The sequence below is a fragment of the Aythya fuligula genome, chromosome 25, assembly GCF_009819795.1.
Source record: "Aythya fuligula isolate bAytFul2 chromosome 25, bAytFul2.pri, whole genome shotgun sequence".
NCBI classification, from domain to species: domain Eukaryota; kingdom Metazoa; phylum Chordata; class Aves; order Anseriformes; family Anatidae; genus Aythya; species Aythya fuligula.
In genome coordinates this window covers 3,117,879-3,137,545 of record NC_045583.1, presented here as the reverse complement: position 1 = coordinate 3,137,545, position 19,667 = coordinate 3,117,879, and the positions used below count along the sequence as shown (strand labels likewise).

General features: G+C 56.0%; 2 protein-coding genes across 2 annotated transcripts; one reads left to right on the top strand and one right to left on the bottom strand.

The window, feature by feature from the left end:
- The first annotated feature begins 525 nt into the window (after window positions 1-525).
- On the top strand, window positions 526-8,263 carry LOC116498846 (alpha-1,6-mannosyl-glycoprotein 4-beta-N-acetylglucosaminyltransferase-like). The gene is made up of 4 exons (XM_032203287.1): window positions 526-618; window positions 5,607-5,741; window positions 6,048-6,195; window positions 7,085-8,263. The coding sequence occupies exons 2-4, from the start codon at window positions 5,631-5,633 to the stop codon at window positions 8,227-8,229; spliced, it is 1,404 nt and encodes a 467-aa protein (XP_032059178.1). The 5' UTR covers window positions 526-618; window positions 5,607-5,630; the 3' UTR covers window positions 8,230-8,263.
- Window positions 8,264-9,579: 1,316 nt separating this feature from the next.
- TMEM9 (transmembrane protein 9) lies at window positions 9,580-16,140 on the bottom strand. Its single transcript, XM_032203376.1, has 6 exons — window positions 16,103-16,140; window positions 13,050-13,151; window positions 12,545-12,636; window positions 12,019-12,127; window positions 11,414-11,545; window positions 9,580-10,814 (listed from the first exon to the last, which is right to left on the bottom strand). The coding sequence occupies exons 2-6, from the start codon at window positions 13,140-13,142 to the stop codon at window positions 10,665-10,667; spliced, it is 576 nt and encodes a 191-aa protein (XP_032059267.1). The 5' UTR covers window positions 13,143-13,151; window positions 16,103-16,140; the 3' UTR covers window positions 9,580-10,664.
- Between the last annotated feature and the right edge of the window lie 3,527 nt (window positions 16,141-19,667).

Below are 19,667 nucleotides of genomic sequence, written 5' to 3'. Positions count from 1 at the left end.
CTTGAGCAGCTGTGAAGGACTTGAGTCTGTTTTTTGTCAGAGCAGTGGAGCAGTGTTGGCCTGTTGACACTGGAAAGCTCAGCAGCAGTCGGCGATTTAGCTCTTGACCAAACAAATTTAATTGCCGTGAGGAAGAAGAAGCCCAGAAACTTTCTGCAGCCACTGTGGCTCTGGGGTGCTTGTTAGAATGGTAGAATATCCCGAAGTGGAAGGGACCCACAAGGATCATCGAGTCCAACTCCTAGCTCTGCACAGGACCGAAAATCGGACCCTGTGTCTGAGAGCAGTGTCCAAACAGTTGAACTCCAGAAGGCTCGGAGCCATGACTGTCACCATAGGGAGCCTGTTCCAGTGCCCGGCTGCCCTCTTGCTGAAGAACCTTTTCCTAACGTCCAGCCTCCCCTGGTGCAGCTCCTGCTGTTCCCTCAGTTCAGTGGTCACCAGAGAGAAAAGATCTTGTTTGAGGAGGGAGTGGGGTGCTGAGGCTGGGCCTGTGAGGAGCAGCCTGTCGTGCCCAGAGTGAATTGGGCAGGAAATTCAGTGGGTGAGCATCTTGCTGCTGACAGCCACGGGTCTCCTGGAGGAGTGGCAGCAGGCAGAGGAGGTGCTGGCACGCAGGTGAGTAACGGCAGAGGTGGTAACCCCGTACTGAGCTCTGCTGTCCACCAGTGACTGAGCTTCAGTCCTGTTTGACATCAGATCTTGTCTCAAGCAGGGGTAACAAAGCATTTCTTGTCTGTTGGCCACGTATTCTGTTTGGTGAAGCTCCTGGAAAGCAGCGGGTGACTGGAAGGAGAGGGCGTTCTTCATTTAACATGCAAATAATCCACAGTCCCTGTAGCTGCCTGGCAGGAGTTTCTCTCATGTGCTTCTGCCCCAATGTAAATCACCACCAAGGACATCTGCCCGTTGTGGAGCTGTGTTAGAGCTCTGTGATGTTGACTTCAAACAAATGCGTTTGGGAAAACTCCTGCCTCAGTTTCCCTTTTCTCTGCTGCCGAGCAGGTATGTTGGAACTGGCAGGTAAGTTCCAGTGCAAGAAAAGTGTGTTACAGCTGAGATAACAAAGCGGGTTCCTGTGACAGTGGAGCTTGGTCCGACCTGTGATTGCCTTTGGCCTGCAAGAAAAGAAAGGCTGGCTTTGAAGTGCTGGGGCTGCTGCTGTGGAGGGATTTTCCATTCAGGCATTGTGCAATGCATGAGTGTGTGAAGTGCCTGTGCAGAAGGAAGCTGATTCGGGACAGCGTGAGTATCGGAGTCATCTTTGTGGTGGGGCTAGGAATCAGTGAACGCAGCAACAAGGCCTTGGTAGTCACAGAGCGTGGTTCCTCTGCTAGAGGAACTCCTCCAGCAGCGCGTGGTGCAGACCACAAATGGCTCTCAGCCCCGTAGCTCTGCCAGGAGGGGCAGCTGGGGGCGCAGCAGCAGGAAGCAGGAGGGGCAGGGTGTTTCCTGTGCCCAGCGGGCTAGTGGTTTGAAATTTGGGTATTGAAATGTGGATGGAGAAGCCTCACGGGAAGAGCTGCCCTGCGGTCTGTGAGGGGCAGGGGTGCTGCGAGGCTGTGCTCTGCCTGCCCGTGGGTGAGGTGAGGGGCTCTTGGCCAGACCTCAGCCCTGAATTTGGGGCTTTCCACCCCTTGCCCCTCACACCCAGCCCTTGCAGGAACATCCTCTGTGCTCTCACATGAGTGGGGCGAGCTCCTTCCACTCGAGCTCACCCAAAGCCTCGTGCTCATCCCTCTTCCTCTCAGCTGGGTCACCAGCTGCAGGTGATGCTGTGACAAAACTGATCCCTGCTGGGGCTCGGGGTGAGGATAACATCCCCTGGCGGTCAGCACGGGCCCCTACTGCGATGGCCGGAGCCCCGATGCGCTCCCTGGTGCGTGGGGCCCTGTTTTAGCTCCACTTTGTTCCGCTTGGGCTCCTGAATAATGAAGGGCCGTAAGCTGATCCGGCACGGCGCTCGGGTTTCCACACGGAGGTCGGGGAGGCTCAGGGAGTCTCGGCCATCCCCACAGCCTCACCCTGCCCCTCTCCTTGCTGGGGTTTTCCTTGCCACTGGTCCAGCTCCGTGCCCCCAGCTGCTGCATGTGCAGATCCTCGTAATTAAGCAGGCAAAAGGTGGGAGAGCCCAGCTCCGTGCTGGTTGTGCCCGGACACCGCAGCCTGCACCGTGGCCCCCCTTCTGCAGCACCTTTGGGATTCCCTGCCCAGTGCAAGGACAAGGATGGGGCCAGGCTGCGAGCGAGGGGACCTGCACCTGGCACAGCCCCAGGGCTGGGTCCGAGGCCCCGCTTCCTCCCACTGGGGCAGGAAGCACCGAGCCCCAGTTCCTTCCTGCGCTGGGCTCGGGGCCATGACAAGAACGGCCCCGCCGCCTCCTGCAGCTTGTGGCTGGGCAGCAATTCGCTGCCGGCCCCGCTGCAGCTCCCCGGGGCCTTTCAGCACGAGAACGGCCCCGTTCTGAGAAGCCAGGGCCGGCCTGAAGGTAGGAGAGGTCCTGGCTGGCGAGGGGATGAGGGAAACGGGATTGTGCTTCAGATAAACGAAGTGGGAGAGGAGCAGGGCCACCAGCATGCCACCGTGTCAGGGGGTTGGGACATGGCTCTGGGGGTGCTGCAGGTGGCTGGTGGTGAGCACCGCGGCCACGAGGGCTGCCGGGGGTCCTGCACAGCTCGGGGGAAGCGGTGGGCCCCAAGCAGTGGATTCCCAAAGGAGTTTGGGGTGCGGGGGCCTGGTGAGAGCCCCGGGGGGGCTGCTCTCACCTGTGGCTGTGGGGTCGATGATGGAGAGGGCGGCTGGATGGGATGCAGGCGGTGTCCCTGTAGGATGCCTGATCCCGGGGGAGGCCGGGGCTGCCCTGACCCCCGCAGCAGGGCTGGGGGCCCTTCGCCCAGCCTGGCTGGTTCACCGAGCTCCTGGCACGGGGCCGAGGCCGCCCGTGGACGCTCCTCCTCTGCTGGAGGCAGGTGAGGGCTGGGGTGGGGCTTTGCAGAGCGAGAAACCAGAGCCCGGCCAGAGGAGCTGCGGACGGCGAGCCCGCACCCACAGCCCAGGTCCCCGCCTGCCCCGTAAGTCTGTGCCATCCCTGTGGGGTCGTCCGGAGCGGTGCTGGGGGCTGAGCCATCATCCTCAGGGCCTGCACGGGAAAGGGGTGCCTGGGGAGAGAGCAGGGGGCTGGAGCTTCCCCGTGCTGTTGGCTGCAGGGACCAGGTCGGACCCGAGCGTCCCCTTACCGAGCTGCCCTCGGAGACCCCTCGTGCTGCAGGGAGGTAGGAGAGCTGTATCGACCTAAAGCTTTGCCTCTTGGAGTTCTGGGGTGGAAAAATGCATCTCTTCCTCTCCTTCCTCCCCCTGGGCTGACCTTTGAGCAGGGAGACCCGTGGGGCACCGGGTAGGGCCCTTGGCTGCTTCCCAGGACCAGCAGCACCCCGAGCAGCCGGGATTTGCCCTCGGGGGGCTCGATGCCGCCCCAATTTGTCACATCCCCTACTCATGTGAGCAGTGTTTTTGGCACTGGGTTAAACCATGCCCAGATCTGCCTTGGGGACCCCTCCAGGCAGCAATGAGAGGCGCTGAGCCCTGCCTCGTGCACCCAGCCCTCACCGCGTTGGGCAACACAGCCCTTTGCCCTGCCTCAGTTTCCCCAGTGCCGCCTGGCACCGCCGAGCCCCGGCTGCTGCCACCCCCTGCGAGCAGCCCAACCTCTCCCAGCGCCACGGGTGGCAGCTGGGAGCATCCGGCCTTTGCTTGCAGCCTTTGTGGAGCGAGGCTGCGCGTTTCCTCCTCCTTGTTCCCCTCGGAGTCAAGGCCACTGCTGTCACCGAGCTGTCTCAGAGCCCGCTGGTCTCCTGACAAAGCGGAGGAACCACGACGTGCCCGTGGCACCACGGCGTTGTCCCCGCTTGCGCTGATCTCAGTGGGCTGTTGGAGGAGAAATGGAGAAGTGAAAGCAGGGAGTTCATCATCATTCATTCGTTACCTTCCGTCCTCTGCTAAGCCTGCGGAGCGGGGCGATGCCGGAGGCTCCAGGAGTGTGTGACCGGGGGGGGGACCAACCACAGGGACCCATCCCCTATGGGATCCCCTCTCCCTGCTCCAAGCCAAGCCGTGCTCGGGAGGCTCTGGGGTTGCTCGGCAGCGCTGTGTTTTCCGCCCAGGACCCTTTGACCTCACGGAGCATCAACGGGAACGGCCCTGTGCAGGGTTGGGTGCTGAGCCCTGGTGTTCCCAGCCCATCCCCTGGCTTCGGTGCTGTCCCACAGGGCAAAGAGAAGCCCGGGGGCATAGGGAAGAGCTGGCTGCGGGGCTGGCCTAGGGCAGGGAGCACCCCAAATCCCGCTGTGCTGTGCCCTGGGCCTTGGAAGAGGTTTCAAACAGCTCTGAGAGCTTTGAAGAAGCGGCGATAATCAGAGCGCAGCCATCGCGGCGTCTCCTTTGGCCCCTTCCCTGACACCCGCTGGGTTCAAGCCAGGTGAAGCAGCTCCTCTGCTCCCCTTTGGCTGGGACGGGGCTCGTTAAGGCTGCGATCAGCCAGCCCTACAGGGGTGAGAAGATGAGGCTGACCCCGATAACGTGATGCCTCGGCTGATCCCAGCTGCCTCAGCTCAAAGGCCGAGGAGCCTGGGGTGTGAGCACCCTTCGGAGGCTCTGCTTCGTGGGAAACTGTGATGTAAGGAAGAGGCTGAGGAGGGGAAAAAAAAAAAAAAAGGGAAGAGCTTCCCCAGCCCAGCAGGAGCAGCCGCGGCCCCCCCCAGGAAGCAGGGCAGGCTCGGATGGCAGCTCGGTGTGTTGTAGTCGCTGATCTCCAAGCAGCGCTCCCAGGTGAGGTCAGCAAGGATGGCTGCTGGCTCATTAGGATGTTAACACCCCCCACCGAAGGATTTTGGGGCTGAAGTCTTTTTTTTTCCTCTCCAAATAGTTCGGAGGGGCCCAAACTCCAGGGCAGGGCTGTTGGACCGGAGGTGCTGCGCCGGCCGCTGCCGTCTGGAGAGCGTGGGTGTGCTGGGAGCATCCCACGTCCACGCTTTGAGCAAGGCTTCGCCTCCCCCTGGGAGCTGCTGACTTTTTGTAGGAGTCCTGGGTGAAGCCTGGCAGCTCCCGGCTTTTTTCCTGTGCTGCCTGGGAGGGCTTTTCCTCGGCGGCTCCGTGTTGAAAGGCGCTTTCACCAGACACTGCGAGCGGTTTGGATGCGCGCGCTGCGTCTGCCCCGCGGCGCTGGGCACTCGCTCTCCGCTTTCCCCTGTTCCAGGGCAGCCCCAGCATTTAGAATGGAAAAACCCCAGATAAACACAGGAGCCTTTTAGCCTCCTGCCACGCCTCTGCTGCGAGGGAGAATATCTTAAGGGCAATGTGAGCTCCTTGAAGGTGACTTTTCCCCACCACCACCACCCCAGGGGCAGCTTTCTTGTCATTCCAAGCACGGGACGTGGCTGGGCAGGGGTAGGGGTGGCTGCTGGCAGCTGCCTGGGATAGGAGGTGATGGCACAGGTCCTGCCTGCTCGGTGCAGGACAGAGGCAGGAGCAGGGGCTGGGGACACTGCCTTGTCCCTGCGGTGCCTGTCCTGGGGTTGTGCTGTGCTCTCATCTGTCTTTTCCTCCCCCAGGCCTCAGCGGGCTGGCCCGGTGCTATGAGATGCTCCCCGAAGCGCTGCCTCACGGCTGCGCTCACAGCCTTCGTCCTCCTCCTCCTCTTCCTCCTCCTGCACAGGGGCAGCTGGCAGGAGCAGGAGCCCCTCGAGGTGAGTCCTGCACCGGTGTCATCCCACTGGAGGGGGGAACTGGGATGTCCTCCACTGCACATCCCCTGCCTCCCTGCCCCGTATGGATCCTCACGGCTGGTTCTGCTCCCTCCCTTGTCCCGTGGCATCCCCAGCTCTGTGTTCTCCCCTCCCTGGTGTTGCTCTGTACGCTTGGGGCTGCCCCAGAGCAGGATTTTGGAGGGCAGGATTTGGGGGCTCTCCCTTGCCCTTTGCTCCCCCCAGCTCATGTGCATGCAGCCATCAGCACCCCGGGCTCTGAGCTGACCTCCTGCGGCTCCCATCCAGGTGGAGTTTAGGGACCTACCCCCAGACACCACCCTGCAGATGCTGAAGCCAGAAGGGGCCCTGAACATCCTCCAGGACCTGGACAACCTCTCTGCGCCCCACAACGTCTCCTACCACCTCCTCGCCGGCTCCCTGCCACCCCGCAAAAGTGAGTGGCTCTGGGACCCTGGGTTGGGCAGGGCTCTGGGGTTGTGCTCCCTCAGCAGGAGGTGGGGCTGGGTGACTGGGGCAACCCCAGGGTGGGAGATGCACATCGAGCTCTTGGACAGGTACACAAAAAGCAATTCACGTGCCCTGGGGAGGAGCTCAGGGCAGCCCCGGGCACATTTGTGCCAAAACCAGTGACCCAGCACGGAGTCACAGAACGGTTTGGGTTGGAAGGGACCTTAAAGATCGTCTAATCCCAACCCCTGCCATGGGTGGGGACACCTCCCACTGGATCAGGTCACGCAAAGCCCCATCCAGCCTGGCCCTGAGCACCTCCAAGCACGAGGCATCCACGGCTTCTCTGGGCAGACACGTGCTGTGCTGTACAGAAAGGGAATGAGAGAAGTTGCAGCAAATATGAAATCTGAACAAAAACCACAAGTTGCCCACAGGGAAGGCACAGAATTGCCTCATCCCCCTGTGTTTCATCGTCATGAGGTTCAGAATGGGGTAGAGACATTGCTCCCAGGACACATAGCTGTACCATGATGCCATCCCAGACCCGCAAACTGTATCTGCCCTTTCTTCCCCATGTTTTGTGTTTTTAAGGTGTCTTTTTCCTGGATATTTCCTCTTTGGAGGAGCCCCTGACTTCTCGTGCTGGCCTCTCCCTGCCCTTTGGTACACTTTTTGGTACCTCCTGAGATGCTGGTGGCTTCAGGAAGGACCCTGAAGGCCTCAGATACGAGGCCATGAATAGGACTGTGTGGGCTGGCTGTGTGGAGAGCTGGAACCTCCTTTTTCATGGCTTGCAGGGAAAAAATCTCCCCGGTTTGCATCCCGGGTCTCTCCCTCAGCCTGCTGATGCCTTTTTGTTTTTTTCCTTGCAGAGTTCTTGACGGTGGGGCTGTCGTCAGTGCGGCGGCCACGCGGCTACTACCTCCCGGCCACGCTCACGTCCCTCTTCAAGCAGTCGACAAAGGAGGAGCTGCAGGAGATGGTGGTGGTGGTGCACCTGGCTGACACGGACCCTGGCTGGAACGCCCGGGTGGCCGCCGACATCACCCGCAAGTTTGCTCACCGCATCCTCCTGGGCCAGCTCCTGCTGATCCACGCTCCCCAGGAGTTTTACCCGACCCTGGAGGGCCTCAAGAGAAACTACAACGACCCGGAGGAGCGGGTGAAGTTCAGGTCCAAACAGAACGTGGATTACGCCTTCCTCCTGGCCTTCGCCGCCAACCTTTCCTCCTACTACTTGATGATCGAGGACGACGTGTGGTCTGCCAAGTCCTTCTTCACGGCCATCCGAAAGGCGGTGGCCTCGCAGGAAGGCACAACCTGGGCCACCCTTGAGTTCTCCAAGCTGGGCTACATCGGTAAGCTCTACCGCTCCAGTGACCTTCCTCGCCTGGCTCGCTTCCTCCTCCTCTTCTACCAGGAGATGCCCTGTGACTGGCTGCTGGTCTACTTTCGCCTCCTGCTCACCCAGAAGGACGTCATCCGCTTCAAACCCTCCCTCTTCCAGCACATGGGCCTCTACTCCTCCTTCCAGGGCACCGTCAACCGGCTGGAGGACGACGAGTTCGAGGCCGACGCCATGGACCTCCCGGACAACCCTCCCGCAGCCTTGTTCACCAGCATGACCGTCTTTGAGAACTACGAGCCCCTCAAGGCTTACAGCGCCTCAGGGGGGTACTTTTGGGGGAAAAACCCAGAAGATGGCAGCACCTTCTGCATCGTCTTCCACCAGCCAGCCCGCATCACCCGTGTGCGGGTGCGGACGGGCTCTGATGAGCGCCAGGGGGATTTCTTGCGCGCGGGGGTGCTGGAGCTGGGCCGGAGGCGACGGGCTGATGGCCGGGACTGCTCTGCCTACATCACCGTGGGCACCTTCGAGAAGGGGCTCTTCGAGAGCAGGGGGCTGGAGAAGGGAGCGCCCGGCCCCGTGGAGTGCGTGCGGATCCGGGTGACCAAGGGCCAGAGCGAGTGGCTCATCATCCAGAGCATCGACATCTGGACGGGGGCAGAGAGCTGACCGCGGGGCGCTGGAGCGGTTGGGTTTTTGCACTAACGAGGAGCTTTTATTTTTTTCTTGGCCCCTTTTCGTATGGGGAATTAAATTATTCAGTCCTGCCTGCTGTCTCCAGAGGGATGGCGGGGCAGCGAGGAGGTGGATGGGGTCAGCCCAGGGGATGCTGCAGCAAGCGGTGCCCAGCCCCAGGTGGTTGGGTTCTGCTGTGGGGCTGCAGCCCTGATTTGTAGGGGGCAGTGATCTACAGCTCAATCTGCGTGCCCAGACAGAGCTACCAGCTTCCCTGCTTAGAGCAGAGCACTGCTTCCTTCACCTCCTGGTGTCCTTCGTGGCACCTCCTTTTCCCTGGAGCCCCCCCTGCCCCAAACTTCCCCCCTGGGATCCCAGAGCCCTCTAACGCTGCAATGTCCCCGTGGCTTCCCTGGGTGGGAAGTGGAAAACATTTCCTCCTGGGCATGATGGTGCATGGGACAGGGCTAACTGGCTAATTAATCAAGTAATCAGACTAATTAGCCAGGCAGCAGCATTTTTTGCAACCTCTCTGTATCACACCATCCCCACCTTAGCTGTCAAACCCATCGCTTCCCAATTTCTAACCTGTTTTCTTTATCCTGTTTCCAAGCTGTTCTAAGGCCAGAGGGCAAGGGAAGGAGTTGGGGTGCTGCTGCTCCCCAAACCCCAGGAGCAGGGACCTGGGAGCCTGGGTGCTGGCAGCAGGACCCCTGCCCCTGGGGGCTGCTGATCTCTGCTGCTTCGGAGGGGCACCGGCCACCAGATGGACCCATCGGCCCGGCGCAGTCCTTCCACGCCACCCAGGGCAGCTCCCACCTCAAAACCTGTGCTCGGGCCCTTCAGGCAGCTCTGCCCTCTCCCTGCAGCACAGCTGACAGGGAGAACATGCTGTGTCCGTGAGGGATTTGCCCCAAGAGGGAAGGACGGGGGGGAAAAAGGTTACAGAAAATGCGACCTCGGTATAATTCAAAGCCCTGGGTACGTTTTTAGGCGAGCATGGTGCTAAAGGGCAGCTGGGGTAAATGTAGGCTGCCAGAGCAAAGCCCCCACAGAGCTTCTGTTTGGATTTTTTCTGGCTGTATCAAAAGCTGCTGGCTGTAGTGTGCAGGGCAGTGTGACCAGCATCTCTCCGGGGTAGGCTTTTAGCAGCAATTGCTCAGTTTTCAATGAACACGAAGGAATTGTAATCTGCTCAAGAGCCTGGCTGAAAGCACAGCCATGCACGAAGCAGTTCCAGGAGCCGCTCAAGCCCAGCCCTCCCCCACCACGAAGCCCCCGAGTGCTGTAACCGCAGCCTCACAGTCCTGCAGCAGCTTCTCCCTGAAAAAAGCCAGTGAGGGAATAGGTCTTTTTCCGCGTTTAATGTAGAGATGCTACATGATAAACTTCAGCTCCTTCCTGACGTTACACATGTTCTCACTGGGATACACGCTGCAGAATCACCTCATTTTCCTCCACCAGCAGCAGTAGTTCAGAGGTCGCTGAGAATTCTGAGGAGCGTAAGCGTGACCTGGCCAGGGGCACAAGACCCAGGCAGGCAGAGCTCCAGCAAAGCCTTTGCCTCGGTTCTCTTGGACACAAATGCCCCCGATGCGCTGTGTGAGTAGCAAGGATTACAAATGTGGGTACAATCAAAAAACTTTCTCCCCAGTGTATTTTTATCCACTGCTAGGGGAGGAAAACAGAAAGATAAATCCGCATTTTTACCTGGTGGTCCTTTACTTGTTAATGTACTAATCACTTTTTTCTGCACAGAAACAAACTGCAATGTCGGTTATGCTGGTGTAAGCCTGGAGAAACTCCACTGACCAGAGTGGAAATCCACCCGGGTTACACCAGAGTAAGTGCAAGCAGCAGCTGAGGACTGGCAGGGACCCGCTCCTTGTCCTCCCAGTGCAACGCTCGTGTCTCAGCACCACAACACCCAATTATCAGCAGTGCCAACTAGAGAGGGAGGTGGCTTCTTTATCCCGGAGCAGCACCACGTAATTTCTTCCACATAAATGATCCCGTTAGTATCCCAGGAACACTAAGCCAGCTCCCAGCACTCCACAAGACCCCTGGTCTCTAAGGCGGGGCGTGGGCTGATGGAGGCTGTGGCTGGAGCTGCAGCCCCCGCACAGACCAGTGCATGAACCGGAGCGGCAGCGCTGCGCACGGCCGTCCTCATGCAGCCACGGGCCAGCAGGCAGCACAGGTCTCAGCTGAGCTAAGGTTAAGGAGCCTCTGAGGCTCCTTACGTAAAGGGCAAGGGGACAAAACCAGGGGCAAGCACTTTGGCCTGCTCGTCTCTAAAAAGAGGGTAAATCAGAGAGGGTGAGAGCTCTCAGTCCAGCACCACGGCTGTCCTGAGGGATGGCTCACTGTCCGTCTCGTCCAGCTGAGCTACCCTGCCTCTCAGGAAGCGGTGCCACACGTCTGCTCCTCTAGCTCAGCATCTTGTGGCGGTCGAAAACCGTCTTCCTCTGCTCCTGTACCTGGCGCTTCCAGCGCTGCTGGGCTCCCTCCACCCTCTCCAGCACCGTGTTGGCTCTGGCCCCGGACGGGGTGGGGGCTGCAGCCAAGGAGTGAGCGTCCTACAAGGGAAAGAAACAGTGAAAAAGGTCAGCAATGTCAGAAGGCCCCTTGGGTAAGCATCCATCGTGGCACAAAAACACCAAGGCAATCCTGAGACCTATCCCAAGGAGTTTACAGTCCAGAGTGCTAGAGTAAGATAAAGCTCCCCAGATATCAGGCATCTACAGCATACACCTAGATCTAAATATGAGTTATTCCTTTGGTGCAGTGGAGCAAAAGCATACTGCTAGGATACAATTCATCTTCTCCTGCAGGACCTCCTTTTTTCAGCAGGGGAAGGCAATGGCTAAACTGTGCACCCAGAGCAGCTATTCCTCACTCACATCGGAGTAGGAAACAGCTTGGCCAGACAGTTTATACTTACAACAAAGTATAAACACGGCAGTCTGATCCAGCAGAGTACCCTCAAACGCAGCAGCTTCCCTCAAACTGTGACTGAGCTCATTGCAGCTGCTGGGGCTGATCCCACACGGGACCAGAGGGAGCAAAGCCTGAGGCCAGGCTGTCTCCCCGTCTGCCGTTCTCTTCTTCCATCCCACCACCCTGGCTCTACCACGAGAGCAGCCACGCACTGCATGTGCCAGCAGCACAGCCTCACCTCGTTCTCCTCCTCGTTGTGCAGGGGCTGGGTGTAAGCATCTGGCTTGCGGATCAGAGGGTCCACCAGCACAAGGAAAGCCATGTACAGCAGCAGCGCCCCAACCACGGACAAGTAAATGATGATGATCACCTGCAGTTAAGGACAGCGCAGTGAAAAGGGATCAGCAGTACAGATAAGAAGCACCACAGAGGCCAGGAAGCTCCCTTCACAGCTACCTCTGATGTTTGATCTCTTCCCTCATTCTCACTTTGCTCACTAGAATGACCTATGACCTTGTCTGGATCATCACCCTTCCTGCAAGAAGGAAGACAATTACAACCCATGCTGATTTCCCTGCGTTGGGTCAATTACAGACATGCTGCACGTGAAAGGAGACCAACAGGATGGGCACCCAGTCTCAGCTGTGCTGCCACATCCTCACAAGGAGACCGGGCTCCCATTTGCCTCCTCCTCGCTGCCAGAAGTGTTCCCAACTCAGACACGGTGCCCCCAGCACTACCACGGGGTGTCAGCTGTGACAGCTTTGTTGTCCCTTGCTGGGCTCCTCTCCAGCACCCACCCGGCTGTGCCTGGGACGGCGTGGTGTCACAGGGAGCAGTTACCTTGATGGTGGTGGTGCTGCGCTCCTCGTACTTGCATTCACACAGCAGGCAGTACGCCTCCACGTCGTTCCCGGGCACTGGCATGGGCTCCACAACATGCAGGCAGTTGCTGCAACACAAGGAAACCGAGACCAGCAACAGGACAAGGTGAACCCGGTGCTCTGGGGAAGGATACTGGGGTCACTTTGTCCCAGCTTTCCCATCTGGCTGATAACGCTGCCTGGAGTTCCCTCACAGCCAGTCCAAGGTTCCTGGGACGGATTGCCACAGCACCTTCTGCAGGGTGAAAGTCCAGGTGAAAGGGACTGGAGGGTAAAATCTCCATCTGCTGAGAGCCATGGCCTGAGAAACCATGCCTCCCACGTTCCCAAATCTCTTCAAAACATGCCCCTCACCCAGGCTGAGCATCACCTACTGGAACAGCTCCCTCCACAAACACACAGGCAGCAAATTTCTCCCCCAGCACTGGCTGGAAACTCCGGAGTGTTTCACAGAGCAACCCCTCAGGCTTCAACGTGCAACTCACCAGTCCTTCTGCGACACATTCTTGTTGTAGATGTGCCCACTGATGTTCCGGTACGGGGGACAGATGCACTTGCAGCGGATGTCCTCCGAGCTCTGCAGAAGCACAAGGAGACAGCGTTAGTGAGTGAACAGATGGGAACAGTTCTGGGCTGCGGGAAAAGACAGAACATTCTCTGAGAGAGACGACTTCGTGCCACATCCCTGATTTCTGCTCTGCTTCTTTCACATCAGTAGCTTTGAAATCTTAAAACGTCTTGAGCACCTCTGCTCCAGAGACCAGGTGGTCTTCAAATTTTAAAATGCAAACTCCAAAACATGACATAGGGCAGGGCAGAGGCCACTGTAATATCTAAAGCTGTGAATGGACATGACAAATCCATACACATCACTGACCTCTTACAGCACTTCTTACCTTTGCAAATTTTCATAAAAAACCACTTGTTTCTCTTCCATTTTTGTGCCTGTTGTACTACACCCAGTGCTTGTGTCAGAAGCTGTTCACTCACCTTGCTGGCGTGTGCTGGAGGAGAAAGGACGCAGCTCAGCAGTGCAACCAGCAGCACGGAGCTTGCACATTTCCAGGTGCACTGGGCAAACATTGTGCAAACCTGAGGAAATAAAAACTCACATCCAGGATAAGGGATCTTGGCATTCAGTGCAGCCAGAACACGTTACTTTGAGCTTTCCCTTTTGACCCACTTATCTCTGTTTTAACCAAGAAGTAGGGGTTTATCTCTGTACCTAAAGAGCTTCCGCCACCTGTTGCCATCCACCCCAACTACCTTCTGCAACAAAATATTACTGACTTGCTGACCATTTCACCCCCACAACTGCACACAACCTCCTGTATCACCCGCAGACCAAGGGTAAGCTAAAGAACTACACTGGGGCCTCACTGCTGAACTGCCCAATAAACGTAAATCATTCACCTTCCGATACCAGCGTTTTGCCTCTGCATGGCTCAACATATTTTCCTCTCTTGCAAGCCATGCCAGGAGTTCCTTTAGCTCAGGGAAGTGAAGTCCTATTTTATTTTTGTTTGGAGTAATTTTGAGTTGTTAAGTCACGCTACAAAGGCACAGATAACGTTTTTATAGAGGGAGTATGAGTTCATTGCTGCAAAAAGCAAAGTTAGCCTCTGAGGGATGCCAAGGCTGGAATTCACCTTTGCAACAACGGCGTGCCTGGAGCTGAGAGGCACTGCAGGCCTCGTGGTACCGCCTCGGGGAGGGCTCTGAAAAGCCACTTCAGTTTTCATCAAGGAAGATAATTTACAGCTCATCAGCTCCATGCAGCTCACGTTAATCCCCCAGCCAGCTCCAGGAACTTATATTTTGTGAGCTCACAGAAGTCCATTGTTAGTATTTTCACCTCTGTAGTGTTGCATCACCATTTGCTTTATCTTGTTTCAATACACTATAAATTCAGGTACCTAGTTCCCATTTGATTTTATGGACTATGAACACCAAGTTCCTCTCGCCTTTATCTAAACAGAACACCAGCCACTCACTATCTAACAAGCTGATCTGCCAAAATCCATCAAAACACATTCCGATCTTGTGAGTTTATCACAGGCCTTGTTAACGCTTTGCAACCCACTTAGCAGGAACCTCCTCAAACCATGGCTCTTTGGAGACATCCTGATTTTAAGCTCTTCATCAGAAACACTGGCTGAGGTATGACAGCCTTGGGTTGCAGTCTGCATTCATTCCCCATTGTACTCCAGTGCTTTTGAACTGCTACCCATTTGGATTTGTAACGCAACAATGGCTTAAGCTCATTTAAGTTCAGATCATCGGAACAACCCCAAACCGTTATTTTTAATACAAGCAGGGGAAAACATGTGATTTATTACACGATGTTTACCAGGAACAAAATAAAAGCTTGGAAGGACGCCTAGACACCGAGTCTAGCCATCATGAACTGTAAAGCGCTGGGGACAATTCACACGTGGTTATTCCCCAGACTGATGGAACTCATCCAAAGGGGGCACTGGCACAGCTGCCATAAAGGTTTATATATCCCCTGCATAAAAAAGGGGGCAAGGAGGGCAGGCAGCTGGAATGGCTGAGCAAGGACCTGTAGGTCAGACTGGGGTGCAAGAAGGAAACACACAGGCAGTGGACAAGGCGTTGGCTTGAAGGTCGCACCCAGAGTGGTGGTCAATGGTTCTACATCCAGGAGGAGGCTGGTGATGAGTGGTATCCTTGAAGGGTCTGTCCTGGGACGGGTACTGTTTAATATCTGTATCAGTGATGTAGTGGGATCAAGAGCACCCTCAGCAAGGCTGCAGATGACACCAAGCTGGGTGGTGCAGTCCATACACCAGAAGGAAGGGATGCCATCCAAAGGGACCTGGGCAGAAGTGGGCCCACATGAACCTGATGAGGTTCAACAAGTCCAGGTGCAAGGTGCTGCACCTGGGCTGGGGCAATCCCAGACATGAGGACCGGCTGGGAGAAGAACTCACTGAGAACAGCCCTGGGGAGAAGGACTTGGGGTTCAGGTGGGTGAAAAGCTCAACATGAGCCAGCAGTGAGCTTGCAGCCTGGAAGGCCAACTGCATCCTGGGCTGCATCACCACAGGAGCAGAGGAGGGAGGGGATGGTCCCTCTCTGCACTGCCCTGGTGAGGTCCCACTTTTAGCCCTGTGTCCAGGTCTGGGCCCCCCAGCACCAGAAGGATGTGGGGCTGTTCGAGTGGCTCAAGAGGAGGGCCACAAAGATGATCAAGGGGCCGGAGCAGCTGTCTTACAAGGAAGGACAGAGCTGGGGCTGTTCAGCACACAGAAGAGAAGGCACTGGGGTGACCTCATTGTGGTTTTCAGTACATAGAGGGGGCTTGTAAAAGGGATGGAGAGCACCTTTTGCTCCATCAGAGAATGACAGGACAAGAGGGGACGGTTTTAACCAAAAAGAGGGGGGATTTCAATTAGAGGTTAGGAGGAAGTTCTTCACCCAGAGGGTGCTGAGGCACTGAACAGGTTCCCCAGGGAGGTTCTGGATGCCCCATCCTTGGAGGTGTTCAAGACAACATTGGGTGAGGCCCTGGGCAGCCAAATCTATGGCACGGGATTGGAACCGGGTGATGTGAGGTCCCTTCCAACCCAACCCAACCCAACCCAACCCATCCCATGCCTCTACAAAATGCCTCATTTTCCATAAAAAAGCACCTGAGTCCCGACCAACACCCCACAGCAACGCCAACAACAGCGGGGAAGAGGGATGGGGCTGAAGGCTCTGACAGTGACCGAGCAGCAGCTCCTCACCACCACCACCACCACATCTCCTCACCACCCCCTCCACCACCTCCTCCCCTCACCAGAGCCCCTCGGACCCGACCCCTCCCCGTCTCGCCGGGCTCCCCGTGCCCGGGGCTCCCCTCAGCTCCCTGCCCCGGCCGCTCGGCCCCGGCTGCGGGTCCCCACAGCCGCTAAAGGGGGCGAGAGACCGCGGGTCGCCCGGATATGGCAGCCCCAGCGGGGCCCGTGACGGGAACGGGACGGACACAGCCCCCCCCTCCCCTCAGCCGCCCACCCCCCACTACCGCCGGCCCCTACCTGGCGCACGACGCCGGCGTCCCCCGCCCTCGCAAGACCCGCCCCCGCTCCCGTCCGCGCACGCCCATTGGTTGCAGCGTGACGGGCAGCCCGCGAGGCCAATCAGAAAGCAGAACGGCCCGCCGGGGCTTGAGGGGGGATCAGGCGCTCTGCCGCTGGGCCCTCAGAGCCGGGGGGGCGCGGGGCTGGGCGTGGTGTCCCCGGTACCCTCTGCCCTTTCCCTGCTTTTGCAGTGTTCACACCAAAATGTTGCTCAGAAATGTGAAAAGCTGGGCTACAGCACGGCCCTAGTATCTGGATTTGGACGCTGTAGCGGTGTAAATTACGTTTAGGGTCCCCGAGGTCCACAGTCCCACAGCCCAGTGAGTTGGGTTTAATCCCGACCAAAGCTGCGTTTAACTCACAGACCCGCTTCAGCTCCTTCGTTATGCTACGGAGGATGTGCCTTTTTCCCAAAGATCACGGGAACCTTGTGGTTGTTCAAAGGGGATGTTTCAGTGACCCGGCTGCTGGGGGCTCTTGTTGTGCCCCCTTTTCTGTGGCAAACCGAGCTTGGGGTTTGCAAATAACACAGGCTCACAGGTGGCTTTGCCCAGCCCTGCAAACACCCCACTATGCACCCAGGTATGGGAATTACCCATATAAAAGCATATTCTCAGCCCATGGCTATAACGTGCAAGATGCTGCCCTCGGCATGGCCGCGTTCCCTGCACACGTTATAGGGTCACGGCCTCTGCCAGCTGGACTGATCCCAGTAAATACCCCCTGAGAATAAGCCTGGGTGTTGGATGCACAAGGTACTTCTAATCCTTTCCTCCTCCTCCAGTGCTGCCAAAGGGAAGAAGCCCGGTGGTGCTAACTCGCTGCTCTCGCTTCTGAGCAGAACCTTTGGCCTGGCTGCAGGGTGCTGCCGGCGTTGGGAAATAGTTGAGTTTTTACAGGCTTAAAGGCCAGAGGACCACAAGGCTTTCATGTTACTAACTTTCCCAGTGAAATGGATAAGGACTTATTTTTATCTTCTCTGATCTCTCTGTTGTCACAGCACTCTCCTCTTTGTTCTTCTGCAGCATAAAGATAGATATCAGTGCTCCTCGTGGGGCTGGAGTAAGCTGGATGGGCACTTGAAGAAAGCAGCTTAACCTCGTGACAAGATGCTGAGCAGTCCTGCTGGAGAAAGTAAAGAAATGACCCAGGCAGCTGAGACACTCGTCCTAGGGAGTGCCTCAAAGACAGGCCCACCAAATATGAGTTTGAAAGTTACATTTATTTCAGTTTCAGGTCCCTTGTTCAGGAAGCTGGTTTCCTCTGTGTGCCTGGGCTTGTATTCCATGGTGCAAGGGAGATGTTTCCTTTGTAGTGATGAAGGGTTCTCAAACACATCCATCCAGGAGACTCTTTCCCATTCCTTTCCTTGCTGACTTTCCTCCTGCAGCCTTCTTGTCTGCCTCAGGAAGCTCAGACACAGTGGGCTCAGTTCTCTTCTGTATGTCATCCCTGTCACTGTGTTTAAGGCCCAGCAGCAGAAGAAAAAGAGAGCATTTGGCTGTGGGCAGCGGGATTTGCTGCTTTATGTCTCCCAGCCCGCTGTGCTTAGCCTTGTCCTCACTCGTAAGTACAGCACTATACAGAGCCAAGAGCTGTGGTCACATTTCATTGATTTCTCAGTGCGCTGAATGCAGGACAGTGGTTGGTCCTCAACTCCTAGAGAGCTCACCATGAATTCTGAGTAACTTGGGTTGACGTTAGCCACTCAAACTGCAGAGATCTGTGACTTTTACAGTGGTCTGGCAGGAGGCTTCGCTGTAATTGGGAAAGTGTAGGATTAGCAATGACTGTGGGACTGTACGTTCCCAATTTCTGCCTGACACTTGAGCAGCAGACAGGTGAGAGGTGGCTTGGAGGAGCTTTCCATATGTGGTGTTCTGGGAACAGAGGCCAAACGCGGTTTATCTGGCACTGAGGGAGAGAGAATCAGAGATCAGCAGACAAAACAAAGCAACAGGTATGTAAAAGAAGGGTAACACATCAGACTTGGCCTCAAATGCCCTGAGCTCTCCTCTTACTGAGGTAATTAGTCCTTACTGGTATTCATGGTGTCAGCTTTGAAAAGACAGGTGGCATTTTTGTTAAAGTGGCCTGCAGCTGAGGACACACTATAGCAGCTTGTCCTTGCTCTTTCTGGAAATGGGTGTTAGTGACTGCACTGTAAACCTTTTTCCGGAATGATGATGGGAGTCTCATCAGGTGCCAGATATCTAAAGGGCAATTTAATTTAGATTGTAAACCAACAGATTTACTTGTAAATATCCTGGAGATACATCCTACTATTACAAAGAGCATCCTGTAATTCAGGGGGAAGACACTTGATTTGCAATAAAATGATTGTTTTATTTATTTGTGTTAAGCACAAAATGAAATTTGTTCTAAAAATGCTTTCATAATTGTAAACTGACAAAAGAGATGCAATGGGCACTGGGCCGGCTTCATTGAACTCTCTTTCTTGCTCTGAGTAATTGGTTAGACCAAGGAATGGCAATTCTTTTTTTTCTTTTTGCTGTTAACTCCCTTGCAACTCCAGGAATGTTCATTTTGGTGATGTGCCTCAGTTTTCTCCTGGACAAAATGTCCAGCATACATCTAGATAAAAATGTAATGTGATGGGTGAGCAATCGGCTGATGGGTTGGGCTCAGGGGGGTGACATCAGGCTGGTGACCTTTGGGGTTCCCCAGGGCTTCTTTCTGGGGCTGGTTCTCTCCAATGTTTTCAAAAATGGTCTGCATGCAGGACTCAATTGCATACTAAGGAAGTCTGCAGATGATACTAAACTGGGGGGAGCTGCTGACTCCCTCGAGGCTGGAGAGTAGACCTAATCTGCTGCTGTTTCTGCAGCTTTGGTACCAGCTGTACAGAATTTATGATCGATTGTAGTGACACATTAGTCACATTATGTCATTGCCAGTCAGCCCAGCTGTGCTGAAATTAACCCAAACCACTGTATTTCCAGCTGTTCTTCTGGGTGACTCCTACCCGTGAGGGATTGCCTGTAGTGCGGGATTTCCCTCTACGTGATTTTTTTTTGGGTCAGGCTGCTCCACAGAAGGCAGTGACGCTTTTGTTAGAAAATATTCCATCCTGTCTAAATTAATCTTTTTGTTGCTAATTTTGGAGGTAATCAGATAGCGTGGCAGGCAGCGCTCTCATCGCATATATTGGTTGTATTAAAAATAGGATTGAAAAAATAATTTCTTGGGCCCTTTTAAGATGGTCCTGGATCTCTGTCAAGAGGGCTCCATACTGTTCCTCCCCCAGCATTCCTCCCTCTCTGGAATCCTGCTTCGTTATGCCTTTTGGGTTAGCCTTGCTTGCTGCCATAAATATTATTTCTCATATTATATTTCACCTTCTCCACGTCCCATTGCAGCCACAGAACAGGACAATCCCTTATCCCAGCCTCAGCAGGACAGGAGGGGATAATGTTGCTGACAGAAGACTATACGAGGCAATTAACAGCTTTTACCAGCCGCTGGACGCCGATGGGAAGGCAGGTTATCCCATACTTGTCAG